Raw genomic sequence first — 13,527 nt, 5'->3', positions numbered from 1 at the left:
AAACACCTACACCAACGGCCCGTAGAGCGAGGAGAGGAGGATCAGAGTGAAGATGTTGGGTGTATGTCTGGTCAGGACACCATCTTCCAAGATCTTTTCAGTACCACGCGATGCAGCAGAAAGAAAGAAGAAACAAAACAAAAAAAAAAACAATCAAAATACGTGGATCAGCCACAAAAGGACTCGCCTCCACGGGGCATGCAAACTTCACTATAAAAAAGAAATTTTACAAGAGGAGACCTCACCCTCAACCCTTGTACACCCAATTCTCTCTCACCTGAAGTTTCCCTCACAAAAACTCTCTCTCTCTTGAAGACCCCCCTGAACCCCTGAAGTGTCTGGCGACCGCTGTCCAGGAGCCTCCTGCTCCTTCTCTCTCAGCACTCTCGTCTCTCTCTCTCTTCTCGGGTTCGTACGGGCTTCGTACGGCACAAATCCGGACCCCTGCCTCTCTGTTCGTCATAAGAGCCTTTTATAGACCTTAATCACGACTTAGATCACGATTAGGACTCCTTAATCAACCCAAATCACGTCCCAGACCGTCAGATCAAGATCGGGAGCCACCCATGCAGTCGGATCGCGCTCCGGTCCACGAAATAGTGCCGTGGACCGCGAGAAATGCGTGGGAAACACCCACGCGGTCCACATTCCCCGCCGTGGACCGCCCGGTCCACGGTGGACCGGGGCAAAGGGGCCAGCAAGCCGCTGGCCTGGGCCGGCCCGCACGCGCGGGCCTGGGCCGCGCCTGCGCGCGCCTGGGCCGCGGGCCTGGGTCGCGCGTCCCGCGCGCCGCCCGCCACCGGTCGCTGGTGGTCCTCCACCGCCTCGAATATCGTGCCGACTTCAATAGCTCGTATCTCCTCCATCCGAGCTCCATTTCGGATGATCTTGGTCTCATTGGACTCCATTTTTCACCGCGAACCTCACTGTGGGCTCAATGTGGACTGAATCTCGAGGCGTCAAATCCTAACAATCTCTACCTCGACTCGATATTCGGCCTCCTCCAAACTCCGAGAGCTTCTGGATCTCCTCGTCCTCATGCCCTGGGGCAATCGCCTGCTGATCATGGATGGGCAAACATGAAAGTCGAGCCAGGCTGCTCGATCCCATCTCTGTCGTATGCTGTGCTCCTCCTGACCTGAGACCTGCTCGGGGCATCATCCTGCGGCAATAGGAATCTCACCTTGCGACGTCGCCTCTCGTCCTCCCGAGTCTCCTGTCTCATGCCCGATCTACCTCCTGGAGCTCCACCTCGCTCTGGGCTCCACCTGGCTCCCGATGCTCCACCTCGCACTGGGCTCCCTGCCAGGTAATAATGTCCTCTGCTCCCCTTCTTTCCCTCCAGCACAATCCTATTGCCGCGTAGCACCCTCAGGATTCCTCCACCAGCTACCGTCCTGTAGCCTCTCGAATCCAGTCTGCTAAGTGAGATAAGATTCCGCCTGAAATCGGGTATGTATCGGACCTCCCCCAATCTCCTCACTGCACCGTCATGTATCCTCCAGCTGACCGTCCAATGCCTCTGATCGCACAGCTCGATCCATCCGACAGATATACAGTGCCCTCACTGTTCTCCAGGGAGTCAAACTGCTCCTCTCTGCAATATACATGATAGGGGCATGCAGAATCTAATATCCACTACTGGGAAGAAATAGATACCTCATCAGATATCTCCAGGACATCTCCATCTAAATTGCTGCCGGCCGTCGCTACAGCAGCCACCGTCCGATTTTTCAGTTGAGGGCAATCTCTGGCTAGATGCCCCAACTCCTCACACCGGTAACACCTGGTTTTGCTCAAGTCCCTCCTGGACTTGGATCGCCCTCATTGCGATCTCCTGTCGCTCCGTCTACCGCCTCCTGCACCTCCAGAAGCCATCAAAGCTGAGCTACCGCCACATGAGCTCGAAGCTTGGTTCTCCCTCCTGAGAACCTCATTCTGGAGTATCACCGCGGTGATCTCGTCCATCTTGATAGTGCTCTTCTCCACTAGAAGAGCAGTCACCAAGGACTCGTACGAAGGAGGAAGCGATGCTAGCAAAACCAGCGCTCTGATCTTCTCATCAACATTCTCACCAACGCTGAGGAGGTCGGTGAGGATCTTCTGAAAGTGGCTCAAATGCTCCTGCACGCTCTGTCCCTCAGTCATCCGCAGTTGGTAAAACTGCCTCCAGAGGAAAAGAGTGTTGGTGAGAGACTTCGTCATGTACAACTCCTCGAGCTTCAACCACAGCACCGTCGGGGAAGTCTCGCTCAGCACATGGATCGCCACCTCATCCGCCAGGTACATGCGGATGGTACTCACCGCCTGCATTTGTAGCCATTTCCAATCCCGCACCTCCATGGTGGTCGGCTTCTCATCGCACAAGAGAGCATCGATCAACCCCTGTTGGATGAGCACATCCTTCACCCTTGCCTGCCACAAGGAGAAATTGCTCTTACCATCGAACTTGTTGATCTCCATCTTGATTGTTCCTGTTTTCTCCATCTTCAGTCTTGCTCACCACCACTGCAATCTGCGTCCTTGTACCGCCTTGCTCTGATACCACTTGTTGAGTGTATGTCTGGTCAGGACACCACCTCCCAAGATCTTTTCAGTACCACGCGATGCAGCAGGAAGAAAGAAGAAACAAAACAAAAGAAAAAACAATCAAAATACGTGGATCAGCCACAAAAGGACTCGCCTCCACGGGGCATGCAAACTTCACTATGAAAAAGAAATTTTACAAGAGGAGACCTCACCCTCAACCCTTGTACACCCAATTCTCTCTCACCTGAAGTTCTCCTCACAAAAGCTCTCTCTCTCTTGAAGACCCCCCTGAACCCTGAAGTGCCTGGCGACCGCTGTCCAGGAGCTTCCTACTCCTTCTCTCTTAGCACTCTCGCCTCTCTCTCTCTTCTCGGGTTCGTATGGCGCAAATCCGGACCCCTGCCTCTCTGTTCGTCACAGGAGCCTTTTATAGACCTTAATCACGACTTAGATCATGATTAGGACTCCTTAATCAACCCAAATCACGTCTCAGACCGTCGGATCAAGATCAGGAGCCACCCATGCCGTCGGATCGCGCTCCGATCCACGGAATAGTGCCGTGGACCGCGAGAAATGTGTGGGAAACGCCCACGCGGTGCATGGTGGACCGGGGTAAAGGGCCAGCAGGCCGCTGGCCTGGGCCGGCCAGCGCGCGCGGCCTGGGCCGTGCCTGCGCGCGGGCATGCGCGCGCCTGGGCCGCACGCCCTCCTGGGCCGGGGGCCTGGGTCGCGCGTCCCGCGTGCTGCCGCCTGCGGCCACGCCGCTGCTGCCCGCCGTCGGTCACCGGCAGTCCTCCGCCGCCTCGAATATCATGCCGACTTCAAAAGCTCGTATCTCCTCCATCCGAGCTCCGTTTCGGATGATCTTTGTCTCGTTGGACTCCGTTTTTCACCGCGAACCTCGCTGTGGGCTCAATGTGGGCTGAATCTCGAGGCGTCAAATCCTAATAAAAAAGAATGGCAAAGCTGGCAGTCGATCATCTCTCTTGTCGATGTAGGCTGGTTCGAAAACTAGGCATAAACTTTCAGTCCGTCGCCGGTTTGCGCGACAGACATCGTATCCATATACGTCGACGAATTCCCGCATATAAACCTTTTATGCGGTCCTACGGCACCTGAGATCTCTACCCAACGGCTCTATTGGAAGATGCGGGATATAGTGACGTGTCACTGAGATGCGACGGCGGTATCGGGTCCAAGCATGACACACAAGGTTCTCTCCATGCTGCATGGGACAAGGACTTGAGTCTCGTCCAGTGAGTTTATGGTGTGAATCACCAACCTCGACTGACACGTGGCAAATTAAGTTGGCCCCAGAGCATGCGTTTGTTAATACAACTAGCTTTGGACCCCGTTGAGCTGGCGATCACGCTTTGGATCCACCATAAATTCCCCTCCACCGTCGAAACAGTGGAACGTAACCGTCCAGGTCTAGCGATCTTAAACCGTCCGGTCTGGATTCAAGATGGGCTACATCACATGGTTCGAAGACCATCTCGTCTGATCCAGTGAACCGGCGGGCATCCGGATATTCTCTAGTTCCCCTTCCGTGGATACCGGGGGCGCCAAGCAACCCTTTTGAAAGTCGAATACTCTACGGTGTCCACTTGGAGATGTCTACTGGACCGCTGGAACACCGTAAACATTAATGGCGTAATAGCGTTCGAATGTTAGGGATGTATGTGTAATTATGGGGTCATCCTTTTTGAATAGGTTGCCTGACGGAGACGCTGGGAGGAGAGAGAGAAGGGGGCGTTCGGCTTTCGATACAACCGAAGCCTCGCCGCCTTCTTTAAGTCCCAGCTGTACAACGACGGCGATCTCTCCAAGGCGAGAGAGAAGCACTCAAAAGCCAAAGCTCCACCTTCGTGCCTCGACGCCTCCAAAGCTCTCCCTCTCTTCTCCTAATCTTCTTGTATTCTTCTGGTCTTCTCTCGGAGCTGGTGGCCATGGCGCAGGTGGTAGCCACTCGATCCGTCCAAGGCTCTGCCCTCTTCTGCTCTAGCTCGGGATCTGGGGTCCGGAATAGCCCGCCTCTCGATAAGATCAAGCCCTCGAAGCTCCCGGCGATGTTCTTCCAAGGGAAGGAGCGGAGGAGCACCAAGGTCAGTTCTCGCCGTTCGCCGGTTGTCGCCGTGGCTAGCCGAGAGCCTCGGGCTGAGGCGATCGTTCTTCCTGTCACTCCCGAGGATGTCCCAGAGGTGATTCATTCTCTTTATCTTTCTTATGGCTCTTTCTTGCAACGAGTTTAGATTTTGCTTTTCCAAATGATTTTGACTAAACATTTTTCTTTTTCACTCAAAAGCTCCGATTTCGTCTCCTCCCGTCGTTCTCATCTGTTAGATTTCTCCAGATCAGTACAATTTTTTTAATTGTTATTATTTATAATTCTTCCATTCCAATGGACGAGAAGCTCACCGCTCTCAGTGTTCTTTGCTTAACTATTTTGTGTTTAAAATTTGAGTTGAGTATGGCTAATTTAATCATTGATCTGACAAACGTACTTACTGAATATGCTTCCTTATCAAGAAAGCATGTTATTATTGGTGATTTTAATGATTCTGAGATTATTAGGAAATAACAGTGATTGTTGGTTATTTTTTGATGAGTAGTGATTGTTGGTTATTAGGAAGAAGCAAAATATCAGCACCTGAAGAGTATTCAGCAACTTGGAGAGGTATCGCAAGGAGTATGGTCCAAGCCAAATGTGAGGCGCAAGACAAAGATAGTCTGCACTATCGGCCCATCTACCAACACAAGGGAGATGATATGGAAGCTTGCTGAGGCCGGAATGAATGTCGCTCGGCTGAACATGTCTCATGGGGATCATGCATCCCATCAGAAGGTCATTGATCTGGTGAAAGAGTACAATGCTCAATCAAAGGACAATGTGATTGCAATCATGCTTGATACCAAGGTAAGCTTTATCGTTCCCTAGTAGAATTTCTAGTTCACCAGATGGGGGAGGTGATCTCATGTTGGGGAACTCACATGATTATTGGTTCAAGATTTACTAGGGTACTTCTCATACCATGCTTTCCTGAAGGATGAGTATTTATTTGGTTCTTAGCATTTTGCAAAGAAGAAAAGAAACTATGCTCTTAGGTCTCAACTACTTTTCTGGATGAGCTCCAAGCAATTGTCTTGCTTCTTCCAGGATTCTTTAGTTTGTTGAGATTGATGAGTTGGGCAACCTGGGTCCCTAGTAAAATTCTAAGATATGTTGTATGGGGGTGATACCCTCTTATCTTCATGTTTTATTGTTTATGTGTCCATGAACTCAAATGGGTGCTAACAATATAACTATAGTGGTATTTATATGTTCTCACTTCAGTCATAATGATGATAATTCCAAGAATGAATGCATAAGCTCACTTCAGTCATATCCAATATTTATATGTTCTCACTTCAGTCATCATGAAAGAGTTAGTTCTGCATTTTTGTTTATAATACACATCAATATTTCAAATATGATTTTTCTTCTCTCATTATATCTCATATTTCAGGGCCCAGAGGTTAGGAGCGGCGACTTGCCACAGCCAATTTCATTATCAAGTGGTCAGGAGTTCACTTTCACAATAAGAAGAGGAGTTGGCACAGAGACTTGTGTCAGTGTAAACTATGATGACTTTGTCAATGATGTAGAAGTTGGAGATATGCTTCTTGTGGATGGTATGTTAAAATGATTACACTGCCATGCAGCCATTAATAGATAAAGATACAAGAGACATACGTACATAACTATCTTGTAGGTTTGGGCTGACGTTTATCATTTTTATGGCAAGATGAAGTCTATATGCTGGAGTGCTTGACAAACAAAGAAACTTAACAAAGATGAGATGTGGACCCTGATCTATATCGAATCTGTGAAGACCAATGGGTCTCCATTACATAGGACATAAATGGAGGAAAGTCATTGGTGTTTCATTTATAATCTACTGGAAGTCATCATGATTTGCAGATAGAAATTGTTCTCGAAGGACTAAATTCTGAACTCATTATTGATTGTATTTTTAATTAGAACACTCTGTTTATTGGAACACCAAATAAATACTTGTTTTCCAGTCTGTTGATGTGCCTTTATGTGCAATAATATCTGAGAACTCTCATATGACAAATCTAGAAACTTTAGTATAGCATTCGTAATATAGGAGGGGATACCCATAATTACATAGATGGAACTCATGTAGAACAAGTTTAAAAAGCTGACATTAATGGAGCATTTGGCATCTAATGGGGAAGTATCTGAAGCAAACAATTCTGAAAGCTGACCATATAGTTGAAATAATGCCTGTTGAGTAAAGTTTAATAATTTAGTTCCACACCACAACTGACCCGTTACTTGTTTTACTTGTACTTATCTTTGGAAAGGTAATATTGGTTTCTGATCAAATGTCCTTGGGTAGCTGAAAATAAGGTTCCTCCTTACTGGAAATGTGGACACGAGTTACTTCCAAGCACTTCATAAATTGAAGAACTTTTATTAGCTTTGAGGTTTGTTGGTTTGATAATTGAATACCAGTTGTATCCCTTTTCATCCTTCAGGAGGAATGATGTCCTTAATTGTCAAGTCAAAGACTGAAGATTCTGTGAAATGTGAAGTTGTTGATGGAGGTGAACTTAAGTCCAGGCGGCATTTAAATGTCCGAGGAAAGAGTGCGACCCTGCCATCTATTACTGGTGAGAAATTTATGAATCAGGTTGTCCCATTCTCTTGATATAACTATATTTTCCTTTTCCATATTTTGGGGTTTACCATGATATGCAAGCTTTTCAGGTTTTACTAACATAACTAAGCTTTTTATTCAAATAGCACTTGCTGCTCTATTGGTCCATTTGACTTTCCTTTCTTATCTCTTGCAGACAAGGACTGGGATGATATAAAATTTGGAGTGGAAAACAAAGTAGATTTTTATGCAGTCTCATTTGTCAAAGATGCAAAAGTTGTCCATGAATTGAAGGATTATCTAAAAAGTAATTGCTCAATTAGGATTTCTTATGTCTAAGCTCACCTGATTCTCCACATTGTGGTCCAAAATGACAGCTAAGCATTCTACTTTGTTTTCTTTTCTTTTTTCCAGGCTGTGGTGCTGATATACATGTCATTGTGAAAATTGAAAGTGCAGATTCTGTTCCAAATCTGCATTCTATAATTACTGCATCCGACGGGGTAAGAATTTGAATATGGTGACACACATTATGCTGTTTGAGTTCTAAAATTAACAACTATTAGCATGGAAAATCTATTTCTGGATGCAGATAAACAATGCATGGTGATTTGGTATATCCCTTCAAATACTCTGAATGTGATGGGTTTTTCTTTTTTTGGGTGATGGAACTGCTCAACATTATTGATGCCTGGTCTTTGATACATCCAATAGCTCCCATCTCTGCATAAAGAGGTCCTAGTTTTGGTTGATGGCTCCAGTCTATTGTGCCATCCTCCATTACTTGGAACTATAAGCTCTTGACCATGAAGCATTATTTATGCCAACTTCGAAAGATCAAAGCAACAAGTTCGGATTCCTTGTGGAAAGTGGAAGTGGACATTGGTACTTAAGCGACATTTTTGATTATGAATGGAGATCAGGTTGCTTTATGTATGGCAGGAAAAGGCATATGTGTTGGTTAGATACTATCTTGGAGTTCAGTGGGGGGCTTCATAGCAGCACTCTTAAGCATGCAAACAATTCCAATGGGTGTAAAATTTAGTTCTAGACTTTGATAATGTACAAGATCAAGAGCAAGAGTTTGGAAGTTGATATACACAAGAAGCTATATTCTCCTAATAGATAACAATCCTGGTGCTTAGAATATAGAATTCTTAGAGGAGAGTATATTGTCTACACTCCACATGGCTTACAAAGACCTAGAAACTGGTATTTTTCCATATATCATAGATTGCTTGCCACCTTTAGTCACCACCTTTCTACTGATAAGGACAACCAACCATTAATTAAATTCATGTCCCATCATTTTTCATGATTCACCAGTCTTCTCTAGTCCTCTGCAGCATTCACAGTGAAAGTATCTTTTGCAGTCATACCCTTCTTCTTCCTTAATACATGAGCCCCCCACCCCCCACCCCCCAGGTCCCCAACTTAAGCAAAAGTAAGAATCAATCCCAGGTCTCTTGATAAACCATGGGGATCTTACCAGCACTCTAGTTGGCTAGTGGATGCTTGAATGCAGAAACCAACATTTTTATGCTTAGTAATGCTGTGTAGATATAAGTATGGCTAGTCTGGGTGGGCAGCCTGGTAACTGAATGCAGCTCTTGTAGAACAAATTTGGCGGTCTAAAATGTGGTGAATGTGAACAGTTTCTAATCCAAGATGACAGTTCCCCCTTTCCATGGTCCAATGATGCAAGTTAAAAAAAAAAAGAATAAAGGAAAACTAAATTAGTCTTACAATCTTTTGGGAATATTGTTGCACAAAGAGTTAACACTATGCTTAGCACCTTGTATAAAAATTCTTAGAGGACGTGAAAGCATTGACAAAGTTAAAAAGAGAGTCATACTGCCCAGCCATTTTTTACAGAGACAATCTAACAATATGGGAAAATAAGCAGGATGCTGCAAACCTGTGTACATACAAGGGAAGCTGGTATTAAGATATTTTGTATTCTGTCATCATGTTTTTGTAAAGTCTCACAATATGTGCATAACTTGCATGTTTAATTAAGCCATGCGCATTTGGTTGTTCCTTTTCACAGGTTGCTTTCTTAACTTTGAGATATTCATAAAAATTGTTTATTTTGTTCTTTTTTACATGCTGGAAACTCTGGTGTTATTCTTACTTTTGTTTTTCTCAATCTTTTGTAGGCTATGGTAGCAAGAGGTGATCTTGGAGCTGAACTCCCTATTGAGGAGGTTCCACTGCTGCAGGTATTTGTTGTCCATTGCCCACCAGCATTCTCAACATAGATGCTTTTTTAATTGTTTGAATTGGTATTGTGCAAAATATTGAGTGATCTATTGGTTGCATGCTAAGTAAACTTTCAGTTGATATTCAGAAATGCAAAAGTGATTCTTTTTTAATCTTTTTTTTTTTTTTTGGTAAAGAAAACAGTTTTTCTGTGTCTAAAATAGTTTTGTTTAGTGTTGAATGATGTATATAAAAATTACTGTAGAGGCAATCTACTTCGGCATATTTGTTTTCTTAGTAGAATTGTTTTCCCTTATGTTAGTTGCTAAAGATAAGCAAGAAAAACAATATCTATATCTGTCATTTAGTATAATTTAAATCAACAAAGCAGTTGCTCAACATACAAAGTATCTCTTCAATAGATTGCCAACTATTACTTATGCCTTCTCACTGATACTATAAAATGAGAAATCATAGGGGCAATGAAGTTTTTTTCTTTTTCGTTTTTTTTTTTGGGGGGGTGGTGGGGGGGGGGGGGCACAAGATTATTTGATCAATAATGACAAAAAATAATGACATTAATAAGTGCAAATTTCTGATATTTCAAAGTATATCTCAATTTTACTTTGAAAAATTGTTACAGTGCAGTCATGGATGACAAACTACATATATAGTAATGAGTAATTCACCTCCTTTCTTTTTATAAAATTCATTTAGAGCCAGCAATTCAAGCATCTTGAAAGAGGACAAAAAATGCCCAGATTGAGAACCAAGATTTCTTTCTATATACTGTATAGGTAGTTGTGTTTTTTTTATAAAAAAAAATATTTTTTATTTTTTTGCCATCAGGGGGTGGTGCTGGCAGGGAATTGCTGTCCAAGTGACTGATCTTGCTGCTTTGTTCTCATCCATATGACTTGCGTGACAAGGAGACATTCATCCATGCATTAAATGCAGTTTCCTCTTTTTTACAAAATATAGCATGTTTCAGTATTTCAGACTTGTCTAAGAAACTGATAATCAGATCTTCCAAATGTTGTTATGCACGACATCTCTTGGGGGTCCAATCCCCTCATAGTTGAAGCACATCATCTAGTATGATAGCAGATGGCAGCATCACTATCTCTGTTTACACTTTGTCTATCAATTCTAGGGTTAATACTTAAATTATCTGATAATACACGTTCACACGAAACTTTCAAATTCTTTTTGCAGGAAGAAATAATTAGACTGTGTAGGAGTATGGGGAAAGCTGTAATTGTAGCAACAAACATGCTGGAAAGCATGATTGTTCATCCTACACCCACCCGTGCAGAGGTCTCAGACATTGCCATTGCAGTTCGTGAGGGTGCTGATGCAGTAATGCTCTCTGGAGAAACTGCTCATGGAAAGTATGAGGTTTCCTTCTCTCTCTCTCTCTCTCTCTCTCTCTCTTTTTCCCTTTTTAATTAATGCTAAGCTGTCTCTCTTAAGTATAGATAACAGTAAATGGCATTCAATGCTACAAATTATAACCATTAATACAAGTACTTAACTAACAAATCTTCTCTGATCTCTTTAGCTTGCCCTTGCTACCATTGTCTAACTTCATCATTCTTTAGTTGATAAAAACTATCAAGTATATCATGCTTTTCTATTGAATATCCGTAGGTTTTTCATTAAAGTTTTATGTAAGTTAACATTTATGAAGTTTGTTTACATAACTGATTTCTACACTTATCTGGTTGCTTGCATACTGCATCGTCCTTTTTGGAGGCTGCTGTTTTCTAAATCCTAGTTAATCTTCCTCAGCTTCAGATATATAAGCTAAAGCATCAATAGTGTTATTTATAAAATCTCTCTGGTTTTCTAGGTTGTGCTTGATGTGTACATGGTTCTGCAAAAATTTCTCTATTGTAGATGCTCAAGTTCAATTTTTAGTTTCATTGCCTTGCATATCATAGCTTGTTACATATAACCATTACAAGAACAGGGTAGTTTTTTGAAAAATTTTCCCCCCTCTTGTAACTAAAAAGTATTTGTCAATATCTAGATTGATTTATTTCTCAATTCAATCCTGCATAAAATGGGTTAAGGCTTGTTGATTAAAATTATAGTAATCATTAAATTGATTTTCACTGTCTAGTTTGTTGTTGCCGTAATATGTTCTTCCGCAGCCACTTATATGGCTCCCATGCAGATACCCACTAAAAGCTGTAAAGGTGATGCATACGGTAGCTTTGAGGACTGAAGCAACTATGGTCAGAGGAGAAGCACCAGCTAATCTTGGACAGGCTTTCAAGGTTACAAATTCATTATCTCTTCTATTATGTTTCTTTACTGTTTTCAATTCATTTATCTACATTAAGCCTTGACTTTAACTGAGCTTTTGTCTTCTGTAGAATCACATGAGTGAAATGTTTGCATATCATGCAACCATGATGTCAAACACTCTTGGCACCTCGATTGTAGTCTTCACCAGGACCGGATTCATGGGTATCCTACTCAGCCACTTTCGGCCCTCTGGGACCATATTTGCCTTTACAGATGAGTGCGTGTCTAGCACCTTTAGTATTTAAATTCATAGTTGTCTATGGTACTGTTTACAGGAAATGAGAATGCAGCATGACTCATCTAGTTATATTTTTGTTATCTTTCTGAAACTCATGATACTAATCTATTGTATTAGTTCTGTTAACAACTAATGCAAACCTGCCAGTGGAATTACCATTGTCAATGGGTGGCTATTTCAGGGAGAGAGTGAGACAGCGATTGTCCCTGTACCAAGGCGTTTGCCCCATATATATGCAATTTTCAGATGGTGCAGAGAAGTCATTTGCCGAGGCCTTATCCTACTTGCAGGTATCTGCAGCTGGTTTTCTTCCATTTCGTTCTTCAGATCTTGGTTTTTCTTTTTCTTATGCAGATAATATCTTATTTTTTATGTATCCAAGTGTTGCAAATTTCTGATCTGTCTTGAATTGTGTGCAACTCAGAAGCAAGGTATGATAAAGGAAGGAGAACAGGTAGCTCTTGTTCAGAGCGGTAGGCAACCCATCTGGAGGTCCCAATCCACACACAGCATCCAGGTTAGAAAGGTCTAGTGTGACGAACTATAAGCTTCCATCAGCAATGTCTTAGCCCTAGTGTTACCCCCGTCTCAAGGCTGCTTCTTCCACATTTGCGTGTTCAATTTACATTGGAATCTGTTGCAGATTTTTCATTCACTGGACAATTTTCATCTTTCATTTTGAGTGATCGTTTCAGACATGCACATGAATATAAAGTGCTATTTATTTTCTAATTTTCCTTTCAGCATCGATGACGACTTAATTTGAGGGGATCTATGAGACTGGGATAAGGGACTTTCATAAGATGTTTGATCAGTCCACCATCATCAGGCCGGGACAAGGGACTTGCATAAGATGATGCATCAGCAGCACATCAGAACAAGCAGGTGAATGAATTAAGGATGGATACACCTCTCCAACCTCGATTTCACCATTTAAAAGTACTCAAGAAAAATAGAATTGATCAAACCAGGATATCATAGATGAGAGGCATTCCAAAATTCAACCTGCACCAACAGAAGATAGCAACGTCTTATGGTTGTTACACTAATCCTTAATGGATTTTAAAGGTCTTCAGCAAAGTAGAAGGGGCTTTGCGACAGTTGATATCATCCGTTTGTTCGTCAGCCAACCATTCCTATGATGACAAAAAACAGTTGTTTTACAAAAATTAAGAAAGATTAGAAAGGGCAAACATGAGAGAAGAATGCCAATCATAACAAGAAACAAGGGCTACTTCCAGCATAACATGATAGTATGCTTTCGTGATATTGAGTGCAAGAAATGCTGCTGGCCTCATGCCAAACAACGGTGGCCGCTAGATATTTGGATGAAAATTAAGTTATCAAACTATAGCTAAAAGGATTTGGAATTCACTAAAGACTATATTTGCCGGAGAAAATGACAGGCCATCTGGTCATCAGATTCAAAAATCCTCCTGAAGATCTAGTGATGTAATCATCGTGCAACAAACTGAACATATTTGGATAAGGAGCCAGACTTGCCTAGTTTAGAGCTTTTCACATTTGAAACATGTATCTACACACGCAAACTAAAAATAAAAATTAGAATAAAAACGC

General features: G+C 43.0%; 1 protein-coding gene across 1 annotated transcript; it reads left to right on the top strand.

The window, feature by feature from the left end:
• Positions 1-4,251: 4,251 nt before the first annotated feature.
• On the top strand, positions 4,252-12,681 carry LOC105047533 (plastidial pyruvate kinase 2). Its single transcript, XM_010926488.4, has 12 exons — positions 4,252-4,730; positions 5,159-5,446; positions 6,036-6,201; positions 7,075-7,209; positions 7,393-7,503; positions 7,611-7,699; positions 9,356-9,418; positions 10,614-10,789; positions 11,578-11,680; positions 11,780-11,928; positions 12,131-12,239; positions 12,374-12,681. Exons 1-12 carry the CDS (start codon positions 4,479-4,481, stop codon positions 12,479-12,481), a joined length of 1,749 nt encoding a protein of 582 aa, XP_010924790.2. The 5' UTR covers positions 4,252-4,478; the 3' UTR covers positions 12,482-12,681.
• Positions 12,682-13,527: the final 846 nt, after the last annotated feature.

The sequence above is a fragment of the Elaeis guineensis genome, chromosome 6, assembly GCF_000442705.2.
Source record: "Elaeis guineensis isolate ETL-2024a chromosome 6, EG11, whole genome shotgun sequence".
Taxonomy (NCBI): Eukaryota; Viridiplantae; Streptophyta; class Magnoliopsida; order Arecales; family Arecaceae; genus Elaeis; species Elaeis guineensis.
Note: the sequence above shows the minus strand (reverse complement) of the source record. Positions and strands in the feature narration are given on the sequence as shown.